This window comes from Chiloscyllium plagiosum, unplaced genomic scaffold (assembly GCF_037043375.1).
Source record: "Chiloscyllium plagiosum isolate Xiang-an unplaced genomic scaffold, Cpla_swu_hap1 HiC_scaffold_3, whole genome shotgun sequence".
Taxonomy (NCBI): Eukaryota; Metazoa; Chordata; class Chondrichthyes; order Orectolobiformes; family Hemiscylliidae; genus Chiloscyllium; species Chiloscyllium plagiosum.
This window is the reverse complement of record NW_028270141.1, coordinates 105,883,493-105,905,073: the sequence shown is the minus strand read 5'-3', so window position 1 is coordinate 105,905,073 and position 21,581 is coordinate 105,883,493. Positions and strand designations below refer to the sequence as shown.

Genomic DNA, 21,581 nt, shown 5'->3' with positions numbered 1-21,581 from the left:
AAAAAGACAGCATCACACAGACACAGCAGAATAATTAGATGTAAACTACTTTATACGAATGTCAAAAATTAATCTCTCCTTTTTTTTCCAGGAAATCCAAATATTGGTGTACTTAAATATCAAGAAAAATACTACACATTCTCCTCAAAGGAAGCCGCAACTGCTTTTGCTCAAAAGCCTGAATGTTACATTGCTATGGCAGCACAGGAGGCTAAGCACTCTGCAGAACTCATTCAGTTGCTAGAGCTCCACCAGCAGTTTTCCACAATCACTCCCTACACACAGGTACAGCTGATTCACAAAACAAAAGTGACAACGAATCATAATGCTCGCAGTCTCATTGTAGCTCAGGCAGTTCATGATCCCAACCTCCAGTGTTCTGCCCACAAAACAGAAAATAACATTAATATTGTAGTAAATGAGCCAAATACAAAAAGTATTCAGCTAATGCAGATGTTTTGGGAATTAAGTGTCTCTTGTGGATCCGTCTTCCAAGAACTTTCCCCATCCACCACCACCCATCTCCATTTGACCAAGCTTGTCCTACTTTGAACAATTCCTTTAACTCCTCTCACTTTCTTCAGGTAAAAGGGGTGGCCATAGGTACCCGCATGACTCTTTGTGGGGTAAATGGAGCATTCCTTGTTCCAGTTCTAATCCGGTCCCCACCTACTACTCTTCCTGCAAGACATTGATGATATCATCATTGCTGCTTTCCTCTTTTCTGGTATTGGAAAAGTTCATCAAATTTCCTTCCAATTTCCTGTCTTCACCTTCACCTGGTCCTCCTCTAACTCCTCACTTCCCTTCCTCGACATCTCTGTTTTTATTTCTGAGGATAGGTTGTCTACCAATATCCACTATAAACCCACTGACACCCACAGTTGCCTTGACGATACATCCTCACACCCTGCTTCCTGTAAACACTTCATTCTATTCTCCCAGTTCCGCTGTCTCCGTCACATCTGTTCTGATGATGCCAGCTTTGACAAGGGGGCTTCTGAAATATCCACTTCCTTCCTCAACTGAGGAATACCCAGCAGCATGGTTGACAAGACCTTCAGCTTTCCTGATGAAGGGCTCCTGTCCAAAACATCGATTATCCTGCTCCTCGGATGCTGCCTGACCTGCTGTACTTTTCCAGCACCAGTCTAATCTTGACTCTGATCTCCAGCATCTGCAATCCTCACTTTCACCGAGGGCCTTCAGCTAGGTCTAACCCATCTCCCACACTTTGACCCTCACTCCTTCTCTTACCTCCCACAACAGCGATAGGGTCCCCCTTATCTTCACCTACCATCCCACCATCATCCACATCCAAAGAATCATGAGCCACCATTTCAGCCACCTCCAATAGAATGCCACCACCAGACACATATTCCCCTTCCCTTCCTTGTCAGCCTTCCTCAGGGACCATTCCCTTCAGGACACCTTGGTCCACTCTTTATAGAACATAGAACATTACAGCGCAGTACAGGCCCTTCAGCCCTCAATGTTGGGCCGCCCTGTCATACTAATCTGAAGCCCATCCCACCTTCACTATTCCATGTACGTCCATATGCCTGTCCAATGACGACTTAAATGCACTTAAACTTGGCGAATCTATTACCATTGCAGGCAAAGCATTCCATACCCTTACCGCTCTCTGAGTAAAGAAACTACCTCTGACATCTGTCTTATACCTATCTCCCCTCACTTTAAAGTTGTGTCCCCTCGTGTTTGCCGTCCCAATACTTGGAAAAAGGCTCTCCCTGTCCACACTATCTAACCCACTGATTATCTTGTATGTCTCTATTAAGTCACCTCTCAACCTTCTTCTCTCTAACGAGAACAGCCTCAAGGCCCTCAGCCTTTCCTCGTAAGACATTCCTTCCATACCAGGCAACATCCTAGTAAATCTCCTCTGCACCCTTTCCAAAGCATCCACATCCTTCTTATAATGTGGTGACTAGAACTGTACACAATACTCCAAGTGTGACTGTACCAGAGCTTTGTACAGCTGCAGCATAACCTCCTGGTTCCGGAACTCAATCCCTCTATTAATAAAGGCCAAAACACTTTATGCCTTCTTAACAACCCTGTCAAATGGTGAGAAAATTCATAAAGCCAAAGTACAGAGGGATCTGGGAGTGCTAGTCGAGGATTCTCCAAAGGTAAACATGCAGGTTGAGTCTGTGATTAAGAAAGTGAATGCAATGTTGTCATTTATCTCAAGAGGGTTGGAATATAAAAGCACCGTTGTGCTACTGAGACTTCAAAAAGCTCTGGTTAGGCCCCATTTGGAGTACTGTGTCCAGTTTTGGTCCCCACACCTCAGGAAGGACATACTGGCACTGGAGCGTGTCCATCCCTGGAATGGTAGGTCTAACATACGAGGAACGGCTGAGGATCCTAGGATTGTATTCATTGGAGTTTAGAAGATTAAGGGGAGATCTAATAGAAACTTACAAGATAATACATGGCTTGGAAAGGGTGGATGCTAGGAAATTGTTTCCGTTAGGCGAGGAGACTAGGACCTGTGGACACAGCCTTAGAATTAGAGGGGGTAAATTCAGAACAGAAATGCGGAGACATTTCTTCAGCCAGAGAGTGGTGGGCCTGTGGAATTCATTGCCGCGGAGTGCAGTGGAGGCCGGGACGCTAAATGTATTCAAGGCAGAGATTGATAAATTCTTGATGTCACAAGGAATTAAGGGCTACGGGGAGAATGCGGGTAAGTGGAGTTGAAATGCCCATCAGCCATGATTGAATGGCGGAGTGGATTCGATGGGCCGAATGGCCTTACTTCCACTCCTATGTCTTATGGTCTTATAATCTGGGTGGCAACTTTCAGGGATCTGTGTACATGGACACCGAGATCTCTCTGCTCATCTGCACTCCCAAGAATCTTACCATTAGCCCAGTACTTTGCATTCCGATTATTCCGTCCAAAGTCTATCACCTCACACTTGTCCACATTAAACTCCATTTGCCACCTCTCAGCCCAGCTCTGCATTCTATCTATGTCTCTCTGCAACCTACTACATCCTTCGTCACTATCCACAACTCCACCGACCTTAGTGTCGTATGCAAATTTACTAACCCACCCTTCTAAGCCCTCATTCAGGTCATTTATAAAAATGCCAAACAGCAGTGGACCCAACACCGACCCTTGCGGTACGCTGCTAGTTACTGGACACCAAGATGCACATGTTCTATCAACTACAACCCTCTGTTTTCTTTCAGCAAGCCAATTACTAATCCAAACTGCTATGTTTCCCACAATCCCATTCCTCACTTTCTTCACTCCCAACACTTCCCCACTGCTCCACAGCATCTTCCCTTGAAATCACAGGTGTAACACCTACCCATTTACTTTCTCCCTCCTCACTATCCAAGGATCCAGACACATCTTCCAGATAAAGCAGTGATTTACTTACACTTTACTCAATCTAGCCTATTGTACTTGCTGCTCACAATATATGGATAGAGTGGAAAGTATGAGACGTTTTCCTAGGGCGGAGGGGTCAATTACTAGGAGACACAGGTTCAAGTGACGAGGGAGTAAGTTTAAAAGAGATGTGCAAAGCAAGGTTTTCACACAAAAGGGTGGTGAGCGCCTGGACTCTGTTGCCTGGGGATGTGGTGGAAGAAGACACAGTAGCAGTGTTCAAGAAGCACAGGGATCTGTGTACATGGACACCGAGATCTCTCTGCTCATCTGCACTCCCAAGAATCTTACCATTAGCCCAGTACTTTGCATTCCGATTACTCCGTCCAAAGTGTATCACCTCACACTTGTCCACATTAAACTCCATTTGCCACCTCTCAGCCCAGCTCTGCATCCTATCTATATCTCTCTGCAACCTACTACATCCTTCATCACTATGGACGAATACATGAATAGGAGGAGAATAGAGGAATACAGATCCAGTATGTGAAGATAGTTTTAGTATGGAAGGGCATAATGTGCTGGTGCAGGCTTGGAGGGCCGAAGGGCCTGTTCCTGTGCGGTATTGTTCTTTGTTCAGTGCTCCAACAAAGCTCAACTCAAGCTGAAGGACCACCCCTCAATTTCCTCTTAAGCACCTTAGAGCCCAGAGGACTCAACGTTATGTCTAACAACTTCAGGGAATGACCTCTGAGTCAGAAGTCACACAATACCAGGTTATTGTCCAACAGGTTTATTTGAAATCACAAGCTTTCAGAGCGCTGCTCCTCCATTAAGTGAAGTGATGGTTATAAAGCCATTTTGATTGCAAACCATACTTTGTTTGTGCCTTGTTGGCTTTACTCTCAGCATAGCGAACCCACTTTCTCCTTTGTACACCTATCATTAACATGTACTTTTACATCTCTAACCTTCAAGTTTACATCTCTAACCTTCAATTTTAGCGCTTCCTTTCTCTCTTGCTCTGGATACCCTCCCTTCTTCCCACTCTGTCAACAGCCTAAAGAAGCCATTTCTGACTTGAAATCTTATGTCTGTTTCTGTCTCCACTAGTGCTGCTAGAGTTGATGAAATTCTCCAACTATTTTTTTCTTTTTATTCAGAGAGAAGTTGGGAGAAAGAATAGTTGGATGTGTGCTTCCAATCTCATCCCCAACAAACAGTAGATACTCAATTAACATTAAGTGTTAGGTAGTTGCGAATCAGGGATATTTTTTAAAACGGAGCCAAAGTGGTTGAATTAAATTGAGATACAGATCTCCTGTAATCTTACTCAGTAATGGAACAGACCCAAAGTGACTGAATGGCTTACTCCTTTACATATTTTACAAAATACCTAACTTTCTGCCTGGTGGTTCTCCCAGCTCAGAATGTCATTTGGGAGGAGTGGTGAGATGCAGGCAGAAACAGTCCAAACTCCAGAGCACAGGATAACATTTACCTTTTGTAACCTTTAAACCATCGCAGCTCCAGCAGAATTCAACTCTGATGCCAAAGAAAACTCATTCTTACCATAATGCAAATGTTTCATGCTAATAAACTGATTAAGGTAGCTTTAGACAATGAAGTTTTATGTTAGCAGATAGGGTGCATATTTGAGTTTATTGCGTCAGCATTAGGAAAGAAAGGAATTTTGCATTATTCCTACCTAGTTGCTCACAATCTACTATAAGTACTGCCAAAATAATCCTTCAGGCCAGGAGGAAACTTTTAATATACTTAATTCTACAGCATTTTCTTTTAAAATAATATTTTCTGTGGTGGGGAGGAAATTTGTTGAGGAAGAAGACTAGTAAACCATTTTTTATTATTCAAATATTGCAGAACAAATCATTTTAAGCAACCTATCATCATTTTGCAATGTGTTGCTTAAGTCTTTTTCTTTGTTTTCTACACTTTAGGCAGACAGATGCTTAAAACCCATTGAAAGGTATGACAACTGCACACAAACTGACACTCACATCCTGGAACCGAATATAGTTAAATCATACGAATGGAATGAGTGGGAGTTAAGAAGAAAAGCAATTAAATTGGTAGGTGTGCCTTTTTAGAAAAGTTTATTTGCCAATATTTTAAAGTTGTAACCTCCCAACCAAAGCTAACATCAGTTCATGATATCTACATCTTTAAAGGTACACCAAGCTCACACAGGTGACTGGCTAGAAAATCAGAAATTGCTGGAAAAACACAGCATCACTGGAGAGAAAGCGGAGTTAATGTTTCAGGTCCGGCGATCCTTCTTCAGAATTGATTATAGCTAGGCAAAGGATGTATACTGTATACTCAAGAAGGGATGGGGGAGGGCAAGGGAAGGAGTAAGTGATAGGTGGAGATGGAGCCCAGAGGAGGGAAAACAAGGTAGACAGACAAAGGAATGGGTAAAGATCAGCCTGAGAGAATGAATAGCTGCTAACATATTAATGGTTGATAATGGGTTGTGTGTGGTAGCAGCCCGTGTGATGACAAGGCCTGGTGTGTGGGGGTTGAGGTAGGGAAGTGGGAAAAGCTACTCAGGCCCTAAAATGATTGAACTTAATATGGAATCCTGGAGCTTGCAGGGTGTCCAAGCAGAAAGTGAGGTGCTGTTCCTCCAGCTTGCACTGAGCTTTGCTGGAGCACTGCAGCAAGCCTGAGACAGGGATGTTCACCTGGGAACAGTGTCCTGTGTTGAAGTTGAAAATGTGTTGCTGGAAAAGCACAGCAGGTCAGGCAGCATCCAAGGAGCAGGAGAATCGACGTTTCGGGCATGAGCCCTTCTTCAGGAATGAGGAAAGTGTGTCCAGCAGACTAAGATAAAAGGTAGGGAGGAGGGACTTGGGGGAGGGGCATTGGAAATGCGATAGGTGGAAGGAGGTTAAGGTGAGGGTGATAGTCCGGAGTGGGGGTGGGGGCGGAGAGGTCAGGAAGAAGATTGCAGGTTAGCAAGGTGATGCTGAGTTCGAGGGTTGACATGGACATTTACTATAAACTGACCGACTCCCACAGCTACCTAGACTATACCTCCTCCCACCCTGCCCCCTGTAAAAACGCCATCCCATATTCCCAATTCCTTCATCTCCGCCGCATCTGCTTCCAGGAGGACCAGTTCCAATACCATACAACCCAGGGGGCCTCCTTCTTCAAGGACCGCAATTTCCTTCCAGACGTGATCGACGATGCTCTCCACCGCATCTCCTCCACTTCCCGCTCCTCCGCCCTTGAGCCCCGCCCCTCCAATCGCCACCAGGACAGAACCCCACTGGTCCTCACCTACCACTCCACCAACCTCCACATACATCGTATCATCCGCCGTCATTTCCTCCACCTCCAAACGGACCCCACCACCAGGGATATATTTCCCTCCCCTCCCCTATCAGCGTTCCGAAAAGACCACTCCCTCCGTGACTCCCTCGTCAGGTCCACACCCCCCACACCAACCCAACCTCCACTCCTGGCACCTTCCCCTGCAACCACAAGAAATGCAAAACTTGCGCCCACACCTCCCCCCTTACTTCCCTCCAAGGCCCCAAGGGATCCTTCCATATCCGTCACAAATTCACCTGCACCTCCACACACATCATTTACTGCATCTGCTGCACCCGATGTGGCCTCCTCTATATTGGGGAGACAGGCCGCCTACTTGCAGAACGTTTCAGAGAACTCTGGGACATCCGGACCAACCAACCCAACCACCCCGTGGCTCAACACTTCAACTCCCCCTCCCGCTCCACCAAGGACATGCAAGTCCTTGGACTCCTCCATCGCCAGACCATTGTAACACGACGGCTGGAGGAAGAGCACCTCATCTTCTGCCTAGGAACCCTCCAACCACAAGGGATGAACTCAGATTTCTCCAGTTTCCTCATTTCCCCTCCCCCCACCTTGTCCCAGTCCCAACCCTTGAACTCAGCACCACCTTCCTAAATCTTCTTCCCGACTCTCCACCCCACCCCCTCTCCGGCCTATCACCCTCACCTTGACCTCCTTCCACCTATCGAATTCCCAACGCCCCTCCCCCAAGTCCCTCCTCCCTACCTGCTGGACACACTTTCCTCATTCCTGAAGAAGGGCTCATGCCCGGAACATCGATTCTCCTGCTCCTTGGATGCTGCCTGACCTGCTGCGCTTTTCCAGCAACACATTTTCAACTCTGATCTCCAGCATCTGCAGTCCTCACTTTCTCCTGTGTTGAAGTGGCAGGTAACAGGAAGCTCAGGGTCTTTTTTGCAGCAAGAATGTAAGTGTTCTGTGAAGTGGTCGTCCAGTCTACACTTCATTTCCCCAGTGTAGAGGAGAATGCATTGTGAGCGTGAATACAGTGGACTAGATTGAGTTTCACCCAGAAGGTGTGTTTGGGCCCTTGGATACTGAGAAGGGAGGAAGTAAATGGACTGGTGATACCCATTCTGCAATTGCATGGGAAGGTGCCAAGGGGATGTAGGGAGATGTTGGAAGTGGTTTAAGAGTGGACCAAGGTGTCCCAGAAGGAGGCTGACAAAATAGGGGAGAGAACTAGTGTCTGCTGGTAGCCTCCACTGGAGTTGGCAGAAATGGCAGATAATGTTCTTCTGGATGTGGATTTTGATGGGATGGTAGATGAGGATGAGGGGGACCCTATCTCTGTTGTGCGAGGGAAGAGAGGTGATGAGAGCCGAAATATGGGAGATGTCTTAGATGTGGCTGAGGCCCCCTATTGTGGTGGGGAAGCCCTGGTTGAGGAAGAATGTGCACATTTGGGAGACCCCCTTGTCGAAGTTGGCTGGGGTTTTCCAGCAATTTCTGATATTGTTTATGATTTCCAGCATCCAAAGAGCTTGGGGTTTTTTGTTCAGGTGACTAGCTACACTGTACTCACATGTCAGTTTATTATAGATGTCATCTTAAAAAACCAAATACTTCCTGGGTGCAGCTTGAAACTGACAAGCAACATTCCATTGTCTGTTTCCAAAACAGATAATCTCAAGGTGGATTTTACTTGATTTTGCTGAGCAGCAAAATTACTTATTTGGCTTTAGCAGACTATATAATACATTTTTCTATACTACTCCAGATTTTATAAAATAGCATGCTACCAGACACAGTGGGAAAACAATAAATAATATCTATAATGTGTTCATGTTGTCTGTGCACCCTAATATTTTATCTGACACACTTTTTCTGTCATATCTTGTCATAGTCCAACTGTTATAAAACAACTTCTGCAACAGGAGCTGTGCCTCAGAAGGTTACTGAACCAGGATATAAGTATTTTACTGACAACTGATTGGCTTACATTGATGTTTATCAAAATACAAATAGATCCTCATTGCTGTAAGCAGGAATAAGCACTGCTTATGAGTGATGGCAAATATCAATTGCAAAACCAGCTACAAAGTAATGAATGTGATCTTTTGTCAGACAAATGTTGTTTCCATGTAAAATATTATCAACAAGATTGTGGTTGAGAAAAATGGCATTTTAAATTTTTTTGGTTTCTCCAGGCAAACCTGCGTCAGAAGGTAACACGCTATATCCAGACAAACCTCAGTCACATGAGAAGAGACAACACTTCCCAAGTCTACCTACCAAAAAACAAGTCAATACAAACAAAACGAGACAATTCCAGCAATGTGCCCAAACCACAGGTCTTCTATGCTGGTTTGCGTGGAGGAAACATTACTGAACCAACGCGAGTGATCAAGTACAATTTGACAAGAGCAGTAGATGAAACATAAAACTGAACGTCCCTGACAAAGAACTTAATAAATCAATTTTTCCAATATATGTTGTCTTGAATGATCAAATTTAGCATTAAGCTACAAAGAAAGTTCCCAAAATGTATTTTTTAAAATGCTATAGCTGAAGATAATGTTTCTAGCAGATATAGTTTGATGTTAATTCCTGTTGCGATATTGCAGATATTTTATGCGTTACTCGAAAAACATAAACTCTGAGGCTTTGAATAAAATTGGTTGAACTATTTGATGCTGAAGAAAGCAGCCACAGCCTGGGTCATATTAAATTCAAACCCCCTTGAGGAACTTTAGAATTACAGGAGCCTAACAGACCTTTATAATGTATATTGAAATAGAGTCATAGAGATGTACAGCACAGAAACAGACCCTTCAGTCCAACTCGTCCATGCCGACCGGATATCTCAACCCAATCTAGTCCCAGCTGCCAGCACCCGGCCCATATCCCTCCAAACCCTTCCTATTCATATACCCATCCATTTGCCTTTTAAATGTTGCAATTGTACCAGCCTCCACCACTTCCTGTGGCAGCACATTCCATAAATGTACCACCTGCTGAGTGAAAAAGCTGCCCCTTTGGTCTCTTTTATATCTTTCCCCTTTCACCCTAAACCTGTGCCCTCTAGTTCTGGACTCCCCCATGCCAGAGAAAAGACTTTGTCTATTTATCCTACCCATGCGCGTCATGATTTTATAAACCTCTATAACGTCACTCATCAGCCTCCGACAGTCCAGGGAAAACAGCCCTAGCCTATTCAACCTCTCCCTACAGCTCAAATCCTCCAACCCTGGCAACATCCTTGTAAATCTTTTCTGAACCCTTTCATGTTTCACAACATCTTTCCGATAGAAAGTAGACCAGAATTGCACGCAATATTCCAACAGTGGCCTAACCAATGTCCTGTACAGCTGCAACATGACCTCCCAACTTCAGTACTCAATACTCTGACCAACAAAGGAAAGCATAACAAATGCCTTCTTCATTATCCTATCTACCTGCAACTCCACTTTCAAAGAGCTATGAACCTGCTCTCCAAGGTCTCTTTGTTCAGCAACACTCCCTAGGACCTTACCATTAAGTGTATAAGTCCTGCTAAGATTTGCTTTCCCAAAATGCAGCACCTTGCATTTACCGGAATTAAAATAATTGGAGTCAGAAACTTGAAGGAAGAATTGGTCAATATAAATTGATACTGGCCTCATTGAAATAAAAGCAGGGGGCATTCCAATATAGTTTACAAGTCCTGAAGACAGGAAACAGCAAACAGGAGGGGTATGAGTGTGATATTAATGTGGGAGGAAGAACACTTGCTCCTTTGGCTCTACAATACAGTACATCTTTTTTAAAGAACATACCTGCCAGTTTATTTGGAGGCTAGCCATCTAATTAGGCCAGCTGCTGAATCTAAAAATCCAGGTTAATCTTCTACAGAATCAACTCTTGCCTAGTTTCGACTAATGTAGAAGATGGATCCTGTAAAGAGCTTAGCTCTCTCTACTATAGAGAAAAACGAAAACTGGTAAAATTGAGTAATGGGCTGTGAATTGGGATAATTCATTTGTGCATTTTCCCAAAATGCATGAAATACTTTCAATTATATTCCTGTACCATTGTGGAGATAGGTTCGCTTGCTGAGCTGGAAGGTTCAATTTCAGACGTTTCGTCACCATACTATGTGACATCTTCAGTGAGCCTCCAGACTGATGATTCCTGTTTTCTATTTATATGTTTGGGTTTCTTTGGAATGGAAAGCATTGCATTCCAACCAGAACTCTATGAACAAAGACATTGACTGAGAACTGATTTACCAACCCTTGCAAAAACAACAGGAAATGACATCACCATATGAAATGACATCACCACAGGAAATGACATCACCAAGCCAAAGAAATCCAAACATATAAATAGCGAGCAGGAATCATCTGCAATACTTCGTGCGGAGGCTCTCTGAAGATGTTACCTTGTATGTTGACGAAATGTCTGAAAATGAACCTTCCAGCTCAGCGGGCAAACCTATATTCAGAACCTCAACCTGAGCTTCAAACCTTGCTGTACCATTGTTCCTTCTTTTTAATGTGAAAGAATGTGGACCGGTTATTTAGAATTCCTTTGTGCAGAGTTTATCACATGGTCGTCACATAAAATGAGGAGTGTTGGTATTAATTTGAATAAAGATGTGCCACATTTAATGGAACGATATCCTAGTTGTAGCTGTCTTGTTGATATCTAGAATAAAAGCAAATACCTTTTGAACAGATATAGGTTGCTCCTTTTATCATCAAGATGTTTTATCTTCTCATCAGATGAAATGAAAAGTAAAATGATGTGGAGTGGGATCATTTGTTTGACACTGTCATCCAAAATCAAAGTTGCCTTTGTGTGTGCCTCTTGCTGTTGTGCAGGTTTGTCTCTGGATTTTGGTCACCTACCTCCTCCTCCATGGTGAGGGCTCTCTACTGAAATTGATGTAGCTCATAAATCTAATGGCTTAATCAAACAATGTATATGGATGATGCTATAGGAGATTGGGATGTTTAGCTACTATTCTGCCCTTGAGAAAGTGGCTTGGTGGGCATTTTATAGATGAAACACACAGGACATATCGCACAGAAACAAGCTATTTGGCCAAAACAGTCTACGTACATATTCATTCTCTACTTGAACTTTGCGTACTTTTTTCTCATCTAATTCTACAGTCATAAGTATTCCTTCCTCATATGTTTTCCCTTACATGCTTTTATACTATTCATTTTAATCATTCCCCATAGTAGTCAATTCCATAATCTCAACAATCTTTGGGTGAAGCAGTTGCTTTTGAGTTTGTTTCTTGTTTGGGAATCTCTGCAGTCCATGGCAAAAAGAGTTGAGCACTACAAGGATTTTCACCCAGTGATTAAAAAAGGGATGGTGGTACTTGGGATAGTGTGTGATGTTGAGAGAACTTTGTAGTGATAATGATTCTGTGAACCGCTGCCATATCGCTATTCATCATTGAGGACATGAGCTTGAAAGTACCATCAAAGAAGCTCTACTGAGCTGCTGCACAGCATCCTATGGATGGAGTAGAGTCATAGAGATGTACAGCACAGAAACAGACCCTTCGGTCCAACTTGTCCATGTTGACCAGATATCTCAACCCAATCTCGTCTCAGCCGCCAGCACCTGGCCCATATCCCTCCAAATCCTTCCTATTCATATACGCATCCAGATGCCTTTTAAATGTTGCAATTGTACCAGCCTCCACCACTTCCTGCGGCAGCACATTCCATATATGTACCACCTGCTAAGTGGAAAAGCTGCCCCTTAGGTCTCTTTTATATCTTTCCCCTCTCACCCTAAACCTATGCCCTCTAGTTCTGGACTCCCCCATGCCAGGGAAAAGACTTCGTCTATTTATCCTACCCATGCCTGTCATGATTTTATAAACCTCTATAATGTCACCCCTCAGTCTCTGACACTCCAGGGAAAATAGCCCTAGCCTATTCAACCTCTCCCTATAGCTCAAATCCCCCAACCCTGGCAACATCCTTGTAAATCTTTTCTGAACCCTTTCAAGTTTCACAACATCTTTCCGATAGGAAGGAGACCAGAATTGCATGCAATATTCCAACAGTGGCCTAACCAATGTCCTGTACAGCTGAAACATGACCTCCCAACTCCTACTCAATACTCTGACCAATAAAGGAAAACATACCAAATGCCTTCTTCACTATCCTATCTACCTGTGACTCCACTTTCAAGGAGCTATGAACCTGCTCTCCAAGGTCTCTTTGTTCAGCAACACTCCCTAGGACCTTACCATTAAGTGTATAAGTCCTGCTAAGATTTGCTTTCCCAAAATGCAGCACCTTGCATTTATCGGAATTAAACTCCATCTGCCACTCCTCAGCCCATTGGCCCATCTGGTCAAGATCCCGTTGTAATCTAAGGAAACCTTCTTCGCTGTCCACTACACTCCAATTTTGGTGTCATCTGCAAACTTATTAACTATACCTCTTATGCGCACATCCAAATCAGTTATATAAATGATGAAAAGTAGTGGACCCAGCACCGATCCTTGTGGCACTCCACTGGTCACAGGCCTCCAGAGTGAAAAACAACCCTCCACCACCACCCTCTGTCTTCTACCTTTGAGCCAGTTCTGTATCCAAATGGCAAGTTCTCCCTGTATTCCATGAGATCTAAATTTGCTAATCAGTCTCCCATGGGGAACCTTGTCAAACGCCTTACTGAAGCCCATATAGATCACATCTACTCCTCTGCCCTCATCAATCCTCTTTGTTACTTCCTCAAGAATCTCAATCAAGTTTGTGAGACATGATTTCCCATGCATAAAACCATATTGACTATCCCTAATCAGTCCTTGCCTTTCTAAATACATGTACATCCTGTCTCTCAGGATTCCCTCCAACAACTTGTCCACCACCAACGTTAGGCTCACTGGTCTATATACCCCTGGCTTGTCCTTACCACCTTTCTTAAACAGTGGCACCACGTTTGCCAACCTCCAGTCTTCTGGCACCTCACCTGTGACTATCGATGATACAAATATCTCAGCAAGAGACCCAGCAATCACTTCTCTAGCTTCCCACAGAGTTCTAGGATACACACGATTAGGACCTGGGGATTTATCCACTTTTATGCATTTCAAGGCATCCAGCACTTCCTCCTCTGTAATATGGACAGTTTTCAAGGGTCACCATCTATTTCCCTACATTCTATATCTTCCATGTCCTTTTCCACAGTAAATACTCATGCAAATTACTCATTTAGTATCTGCCCCATCTCCTGTGGCTCCACACAAAGGCCACCTTGCTGATTTTTGAGGTGCCCTATTCTCTCCCTAGTTACCCTTTTGTCCTTAAGGTATTTGTCAAAACCCTTTGGATTCTCCCTCACTGTATTTGCCAAAGCTATCTCATGTCCCCTTTTTGCCCTCCTGATTTCCCTCTTAAGTATACTCCTATAGCCTTTATACTCTTCTAAGGATTCACTCGATTATCCTGTCTATACCTGACATATGCTTCCTTCTTTTTCTGAACCAAAACCCTCAATTTCTTTAGTCATCCAGCATTCCCTATACCTACCAGCCTTTCCTTTCACCCTCACTTTCTCTGGACTCTCATTATCTCATTCTGAAGGCTTCCCATTTTCCAGCCTTCCCTTTACCTACAAACATCTGCCCCCAATCTGCTTTTGAAAGTTCTCAATACCGTCAAAATTGGCCTTCCTCCAATTTAGAAATGCAATTTTTAAATCTGGTCTATCCTTTTCCATCACTAGTTTAAAACTACTAGAATTATGGTCGCTGGCCCCAAAGTTCTCCCTCGCTGACACCTCAGTCACCTGCCCTGCCTTATTTCCCAAGAGTAGGTCAAGTTTTGCACCTTCTCTAGTAGGTACATCCACATACTGAATCAGAAAATTTTCTTGTACACACTTAACAAATTCCTCTCCATCTAAACCCTTAACACTATGGCAGTCCCAGTCTATGTTTGGAAAGTTTAAATCCCTACCATAATCACCCTATTATTCTTACAGATAACTGAGATCTCCTTACAAATTTGTTTCTCAATTTCCCTCTGATTATTAGGGGGTCTATAATACAATCCCAATAAGGTGATCATCCCTTTCTTATTTCTCACTTCCACCCAAATAACTTCCCTCGATGTGTTTCTGGAAATATCCTCCCTCCGTACAGCTGTAATACTATCCCTTATCAAAAATGCCTCTCCCCCTCCTCTCTTGCCTCCCTTTCTGTCCTTCCTGTAGCATTTGTATCCTGGAACATTAAGCTGCCAGTCCTGTCCATCCCTGAGCCATATTCCTGTAATTGCTATGATATCCCAATCCCATGTTCCTAACCATGCCCAGAGTTCCTCTCGGTAAAAACAATGACTGCAGATGCTGGAAACCAGATTCTGGATTAGTGGTGCTGGAAGAGCACAGCAGTTCAGGCAGCATCCGAGCAGCAGTAAAATCGACGTTTCGGGCAAAAGCCCTTCATCAGGAATAAAGGCAGAGAGCCTGAAGCGTGGAGAGATAAGCTAGAGGAGGGTGGAGGTGGGGAGAAAGTAGCATAGAGTACAATAGGTGAGTGGGGGAGGGGATGAAGGTGATAGGTCGGGGGCGGGGGGAGGGTGGAGTGGATAGGTGGAAAAGAAGATAGGCAGGTAGAACAAGTCATGGGGACAGTGCTGAGCTGGAAGTTTGAAACTAGGGTGAGGTGGGGGAAGGGGAAATGAGGAAACTGTTGAAGTCCACATTGATGCCCTGGGGTTGAAGTGTTCCAAGGCGGAAGATGAGGCGTTCTTCCTCCAGACGTCTGGTGGTGAGGGAGCGGCGGTGAAGGAGGCCCAGGACCTCCATGTCCTCGGCAGAGTGGGAGGGGGAGTTGAAATGATGGGCCACAGGGCGGTGGGGTTGATTGGTGCGGGTGTCCCGGAGATGTTCCCTAAAGCGCTCTGCTAGGAGGCGCCCAGTCTCTCCAAGGTAGAGGAGACCGCATCTGGAGCAACGGATACAATAAATGATATTGGTGGATGTGCAGGTAAAACTTTGATGGATGTGGAAGACTCCTTTAGGGCCTTGGATGGAGGTGAGGGAGGAGGTGTGGGCGCAGGTTTTGCAGTTCCTGGGATGGCAGGGGAAGGTGCCAGGATGGGAGGGTGGGTTGTTGGGGAGGGGGGGGCGTGGACCTAACCAGGTAGTCACGGAGGGAACGGTCTTTGCGGAAGGCGGAGAGGGGTGGGGAGGGAAATATATCCCTGGTGGTGGGGTCTTTTTGGAGGTAGCAGAAATGTCGGCGGATGATTTGGTTTATGCGAAGGTTGGTAGAGTAGAAGGTGAGCACCAGGGGCGTTCTGTCCTTGTTACGGTTGGAGGGGTGGGGTCTGTGGGTGGAGGTGCGGGATGTGGACGAGATGCGTTGGAGGGCATCTTTAATCACGTGGGAAAGGAAATTGCGGTCTCTTCCCTGTTAGGCCTCTTGCATTGAAATAAATGCAGTTTAAATTAAGAGTCCTACCTTGATCTCTGCTTTGTCCCTGCCTGCCCTGACTGTTTGACTCACCTTTGTTCTCAACTGTACCAGTCTCAGATTGAAATCTTTCCTCATTATCTTCCTTGGTCACACCTCCTCTTCACTCCCCCCCACCTTACTAGTTTAAATTCTCCCCAGCAGCTCTTGCAAATCTCCCTACCAGTATATTTGTCCCCTTTTAATTTAGATGCAATCCGTCCTTCTTGTACAGGTCACTTCTACCCCAAGAGTGCTTCCAATGATTCAAATATGTGAATTCTTCTCCTGTACTCGTCAGCCATACACACATCTGCTCTATCCTCCAATCCTGCCCTCACTAGCTCGTAGCACCGGGAGTAATCCAGATATTACTACCCTCGAGGGCCTCCTTTTAAAATTCCTGCCTAACTCTCTGTAATCGCCCTTCAGAATCACAACCTTTTCCCTTGCTATATCATTGGTTGCAATGTGGACAATGACCTCCTGCTGGCCCCTCTCCCCCTTGAGAACATTCTGCACCCTCTCTGAGACATCCTTTATCCTGGCACCAGGGAAGCAACACCTCATTCTGATTTTTCGCTGCTGACCACAGAAACATCTGTCTGTATCTCGGACTAGAGAGTCCCCTAACACAATTGATCGCTTGGAACCTGACATACCTCTCAATACATTAGAGCCAGTCTCAATACCAAAAACTTGGTTGTTCGTGCTATGTTCCCCTGAGAATCCATCACCCCTACATTTTCCAAAACAGCATATTTGTTTGAAATGGGGATAGCCACAGAAGATTCCTGCACTAGCTGCCTACCTCTCTTACCTTTCCTGGAGTTAACCCATCTATGTGTCTGTATCTGAGACTTTCCCCCCTTCCTGTAACTGCCATCCATCACATACCCCTGCTCTTGTAAATTCCTTATTGCCTCTAACTGCTCTCCAACCGATCCATTCAATCTGATAGGATTCGCAAACCCCCGGTAGCCATTGGTCCACTGGTGGTGCATAGTGTGAGTCATGGGGGAGGTCGGGTGGGGTGGCACACAGAAGGGCACTGTTTTTCTGGATGGTTTTGAGCTTGATGAATGTTGTTTGTGTTGCATTTGTTGTGACGTTGAAGAGTATACCATCACACCTAAAAATCTCCAGAACGTATTTCTCTCCCAAACTGCCCTTTACACTATTATAATCTTAATGTATAATTACATAATTCATTAGCTCTATTATAACTGCTCTATAGTTTATGCAATTCTCTGATTTCCTTGCAGATCTATTTGTTTCCCACCAACTCTCAGATTCATCCAGAAACTATTTAATGGTCCCTCTCCAGTTTCTTAGGTCTAATCAACTGGATTTTAGCCGTTACTCCTCTCGGATATTCATTTGCTCTAGTACTGCAATACTCCCCTCAATCAATATTGCTTCCCTGCCTCTTTTCCTTCTTTCCCTACCTTTCCTGGATCCTTTGGGCTGGAATTTCAAGGTCATAAGTGGTACTGAGTAAATTTGAACAGGGGAAGCAATTGTGACTGGGGGCAGCACCTGGCAGCAGAGTGTTCTAGTACTCCAGGTGCTTCCACATCTGGCATTCTATGAGATTGGCCACTGGGAAGAGCTCATTAACTCAAGGCCCCGAAACATGGTCCATCTCCTCTGCTGCATAATTTCCTTCATTGGCAATTCGTGCCTTCCGGGCATGCTGTCAAATGGCCACACACTTATTGATGCTGCAAACACTGAGCCCCAACCTGTTACTCCAGAGATCCTTCCTCACTTCACGGTGGAGCATCAATGTGCAGGTTAGAGGTATTGTTGCTCGACCAATAATCTGGAGACCCAGGTTCGAATCCTGCCATGGCAGATGGTAGAATTTGAATTCAATAAAAATCTGGAATTAAAAGTCTATTGATGACAATGTTGATTGTCAGGAAAAACCCATCTGCTTCACTAATGTCCTTTAGGGAAGGAAACCATCATCCTGACCTGGTCTGGTCTACATGTGACTCGAGACCCACAGTAACCTGGTTGACTCTAAAAGCCCTCTGGGCAATTAGAAATGGGCAACGAAAATTGGTCTAGCCAATGACACCCACATCCTGTGAATGAATTTTTTAAAAGTTCACCATACCCACTGCCTTCCCCCACCTCAAGGGGGCACTATCCATGGTTGGCTGTATCACACACCTACTCCTGCACAGCAATGCTGTGCTCTCACCCAGTGCACAAATGACTAGTACACATGGACCTACTGAGGTGCTCACCTCTGTATCGGTGCTTGGGGGTGCTCTAGTCTTATGACTCGATATCCTCAGAAAACTATCCCTCCTCCTGATGTCTGAAGAATTCCTTGTGACTTGATTGACCTGTGTTGAACACAAGAGAAGCTCATGAGAGGTAGGCCTGGAGTCCTGAAAGTTCCTCAATGATGGAGCTTCCCACCGCACTCATTGCTCCACATGCTGCCAAACTCAGTGTAGCAAACAGCCAACCCCACTCATTGAAAATCACTCCCCACTGCCCATCATGACCAAGATTTTCCCCTTATAAACACCAACAAATCCCCCACCACCACAACATGCTCACATGAACCTTTTTATGGCCCAGTGTCTGTCAAATGGGCATCTCACTTTCACCCACTTACAGGTGGTGAGGGTACCTGGCAATGTCCATAGCTCTCTCCTCTGTGACCTTTACTGCCTTCAGCAACAGTGTTCCACACCCAATCTGTGCCATTTCATGGGAGGTGTTTTCTTTCATGGAATGTGGGAGTCACTGACCAGGCTACCTCTAGTTGCTCTGGAAAGGTTGATGGGGAGTTTTGTTTTGAATCGCTGCGATCCATGGGGTTTAAGGAGATCCATGGTGCTGTTGGTTATTCATCTTGCAAGGGCATGAAGGAGCAGAGTTCAGGCATTGGAGTGCTGTGTGGAGAAGGATAGCACTTGCACATAGTTTCAGACCATGTTTATTTACTGGCAACTGAAACCAAAAGCTCTGGACACTGTGCCTGTATCTTAGCCAAACACCCATGCCAAGTTGATGGGCATTAACTTCAAAACAAGACGAGAGCTTCGAATCCTCACAACTACACTCACCCTGCAGATCTGTTCATAGATCACCTTTTAATTTCTTGTTCATGCATAACATGAATGGTTCTTGTGGCACAATGGTAATGTCCATGCCTCTGAGCCAGATGGTCTTGTTTCAAGTTCCCTCCACTCAGGAGCCATGTCATAACTTATCTGAAGGTTAATTGAAAAATAAACACACAAATTGAAGAGCACTTTTCAACAACCTCTACAGATCAATCAGTGTGAGGAACAGGCAGTACCATGCAGAGTCACTGGTAAACCAATTTGGCAAGGGAGTCAACAACAGAAGGAAGAATTTAGCATATATTAGCAACGCTTAGACACGGAAACTGATTGGAAGAGCAGCTCGGTCCTTGTATCTACTGTTCCTCAAATCATTGCCTTGTTAACAGTACTTGCTTTCAGAAACACATAATTAGTGTTTTTTTAGATCATAGTTGCTGAAAACAAGCTTTATGGTAAAAAGGCTTTTAAAAGAATTGAACTGTCAGTTTCTATACAATCACTTCAGTGTGGAAACAGGCCATTCAGCCCAATGAATCCACATCAACCCACCAAAGAGCATCCCATCCAGACCCATCCCTGAAACCCTACATTTCACATGGCTAACACATCCCTGAATACTATGAATAATTTAATATGACCAATCTACCCAACTTGCACATCTTTAGACTGTGGGAGGAAACTGGAGCACTCAGTGGAAACCCATGCAAACTCCACAGCAGCACTAACCACTATCTAGATTAGAGTGATGCTGGAAAAGCACAGCAGGTCAGGCAGCATCCGAGGAGCAGGAAAAATCGACGTTTCGGGCAAAAGCCCTTCATCAGGAACTAACCACTGTGCCAACATGCCACCCCTTTTATTGCAGTGACTTCACTTCAGGAATAGGTAATTGGTTGCAAAGTACTTTGTGATGTTCTGTGTTCATGGAAAATGTAATATAGTCAAATGCGAGACTTCCTTTGTTTGTCCAATTCTAAGAATTTGCGCTAATATTTGCTATTCTCCGTGCTGATGCGCTGACTGGCTGATTTCACAGTTATCATATAGGGAATATCTTCAAGCTTCACATATCCCTGATGTTATGAAGAGGAGGACGAGTCATAAGTCCTAAAGGCTGCTTTCCCAGTTGATCTTGGCTGGCTGCTTATTTCCAAGCCTACATCTCCTGATATGTTTTGTGACAGAGGTATATTTTCACTTTCACACGATCCCTCATTGTTCCATGTTTAAAGATCTTTCCAATCTAATCACATTTAGAAATCTTTATAGTTTCACAAGTCAGTTTGGGTAGGGAGGAGTAAACACCTGCAATGTGTTCTACTTTTTCTTTCATTTCATGCATCACTGGCAAGCCCAACCTTTGCTCATCCCTAATAGCTATTGAGTATGTAAAGAAGTTGGAGTTGGTGTTGGAGGGGGTCCAGAGGAGGTTTACACGAATGATCCCAGAGGTGAAGGGCTTCTCATATGAGAAGTGACTGAGGACCCTGGGTCTTGTCCTTAATGGAGGTTAGAGGAATGAGAGGAGATCTCATTGAAACTTACAGAATGCTGAGAGACCTGGATAGAGTGGATGTGGAGATGATGTTTCACCAGTAGGAGAGACTAGAATCTGAGGGCATGGCCTCATAATGAAGAAATGAATCTTCAGAACTGAGATAAGGAATTTATCCGGCCAGATGGTGGTTAATCTGTGGAACTCATTGCTGCAGAAGGCTGTGGACGCACCATTGAGTGCATTTCAGACTGAGATAGATAGATTCTTGATTAGTAAGGGGATCAAGGCTTACAGGGAGGAGGCAGGAGAATGGTGTTTAGACACCCCAGGATCAAATGGCAAAACATACTCAATGGGCTGAATGGCCTGAGTTTGCTCCTATATCGTATGGGCCATTAGAGAGGGCAGTTAAGAGTCAACCACATGTTGTTGTGGTTCTGGAGTTACATGGAGGCCAGAACAAGTAAGGATGGCTGACAACCTTCTGTAAAGGATATTCGTGAAGCAGATGGAAACCCAGTCGGTTAGTAGGTGTGTAATGTGGGGCATGGTAGGTGGTAAATGGATTGGGTGATGTGGCTAGGATTGTAGGTAAATCATGTGGTAAGTGGGCAGTTTGAAAAATGGATAGCCTCCATGTGGAGATGCCGGTGTTGGACTGGGGTGGACAAAGTCAGAAGCCACACAACACCGGGTTATAGTCCAAAGGGTTTATTTGAAATCACAGGCTTTCTGAACGCTGGTCCTTCGTCAACCTGACTATAACCTGGTGTCATGAGACATCTGACTTTGGTAAATGGATAGTGTAGCGTATGGTTAGGGTTGTAG

General features: G+C 44.6%; 1 protein-coding gene and 1 long non-coding RNA gene across 2 annotated transcripts in view; one reads left to right on the top strand and one right to left on the bottom strand.

Annotated features, from left to right (window-relative positions):
* The window catches only part of cfap206 (cilia and flagella associated protein 206), a 58,387-nt gene extending 46,994 nt beyond the window's left edge, over positions 1-11,393 (top strand). The window contains exons 11-13 of the mRNA XM_043686925.2: positions 92-285; positions 5,332-5,463; positions 8,890-11,393. Coding sequence (XP_043542860.1) covers positions 92-285; positions 5,332-5,463; positions 8,890-9,123 — 560 coding nt within the window. The 3' untranslated portion in view covers positions 9,124-11,393. The remainder of the gene's footprint in view (positions 1-91; positions 286-5,331; positions 5,464-8,889) is intronic.
* Positions 1-21,581, bottom strand: part of LOC122548369 (uncharacterized) — an 84,682-nt gene that overhangs the window by 62,146 nt on the left and 955 nt on the right. The window contains exon 2 of the long non-coding RNA XR_015754226.1: positions 18,419-18,520. This is a non-coding gene — a long non-coding RNA (uncharacterized LOC122548369). The remainder of the gene's footprint in view (positions 1-18,418; positions 18,521-21,581) is intronic.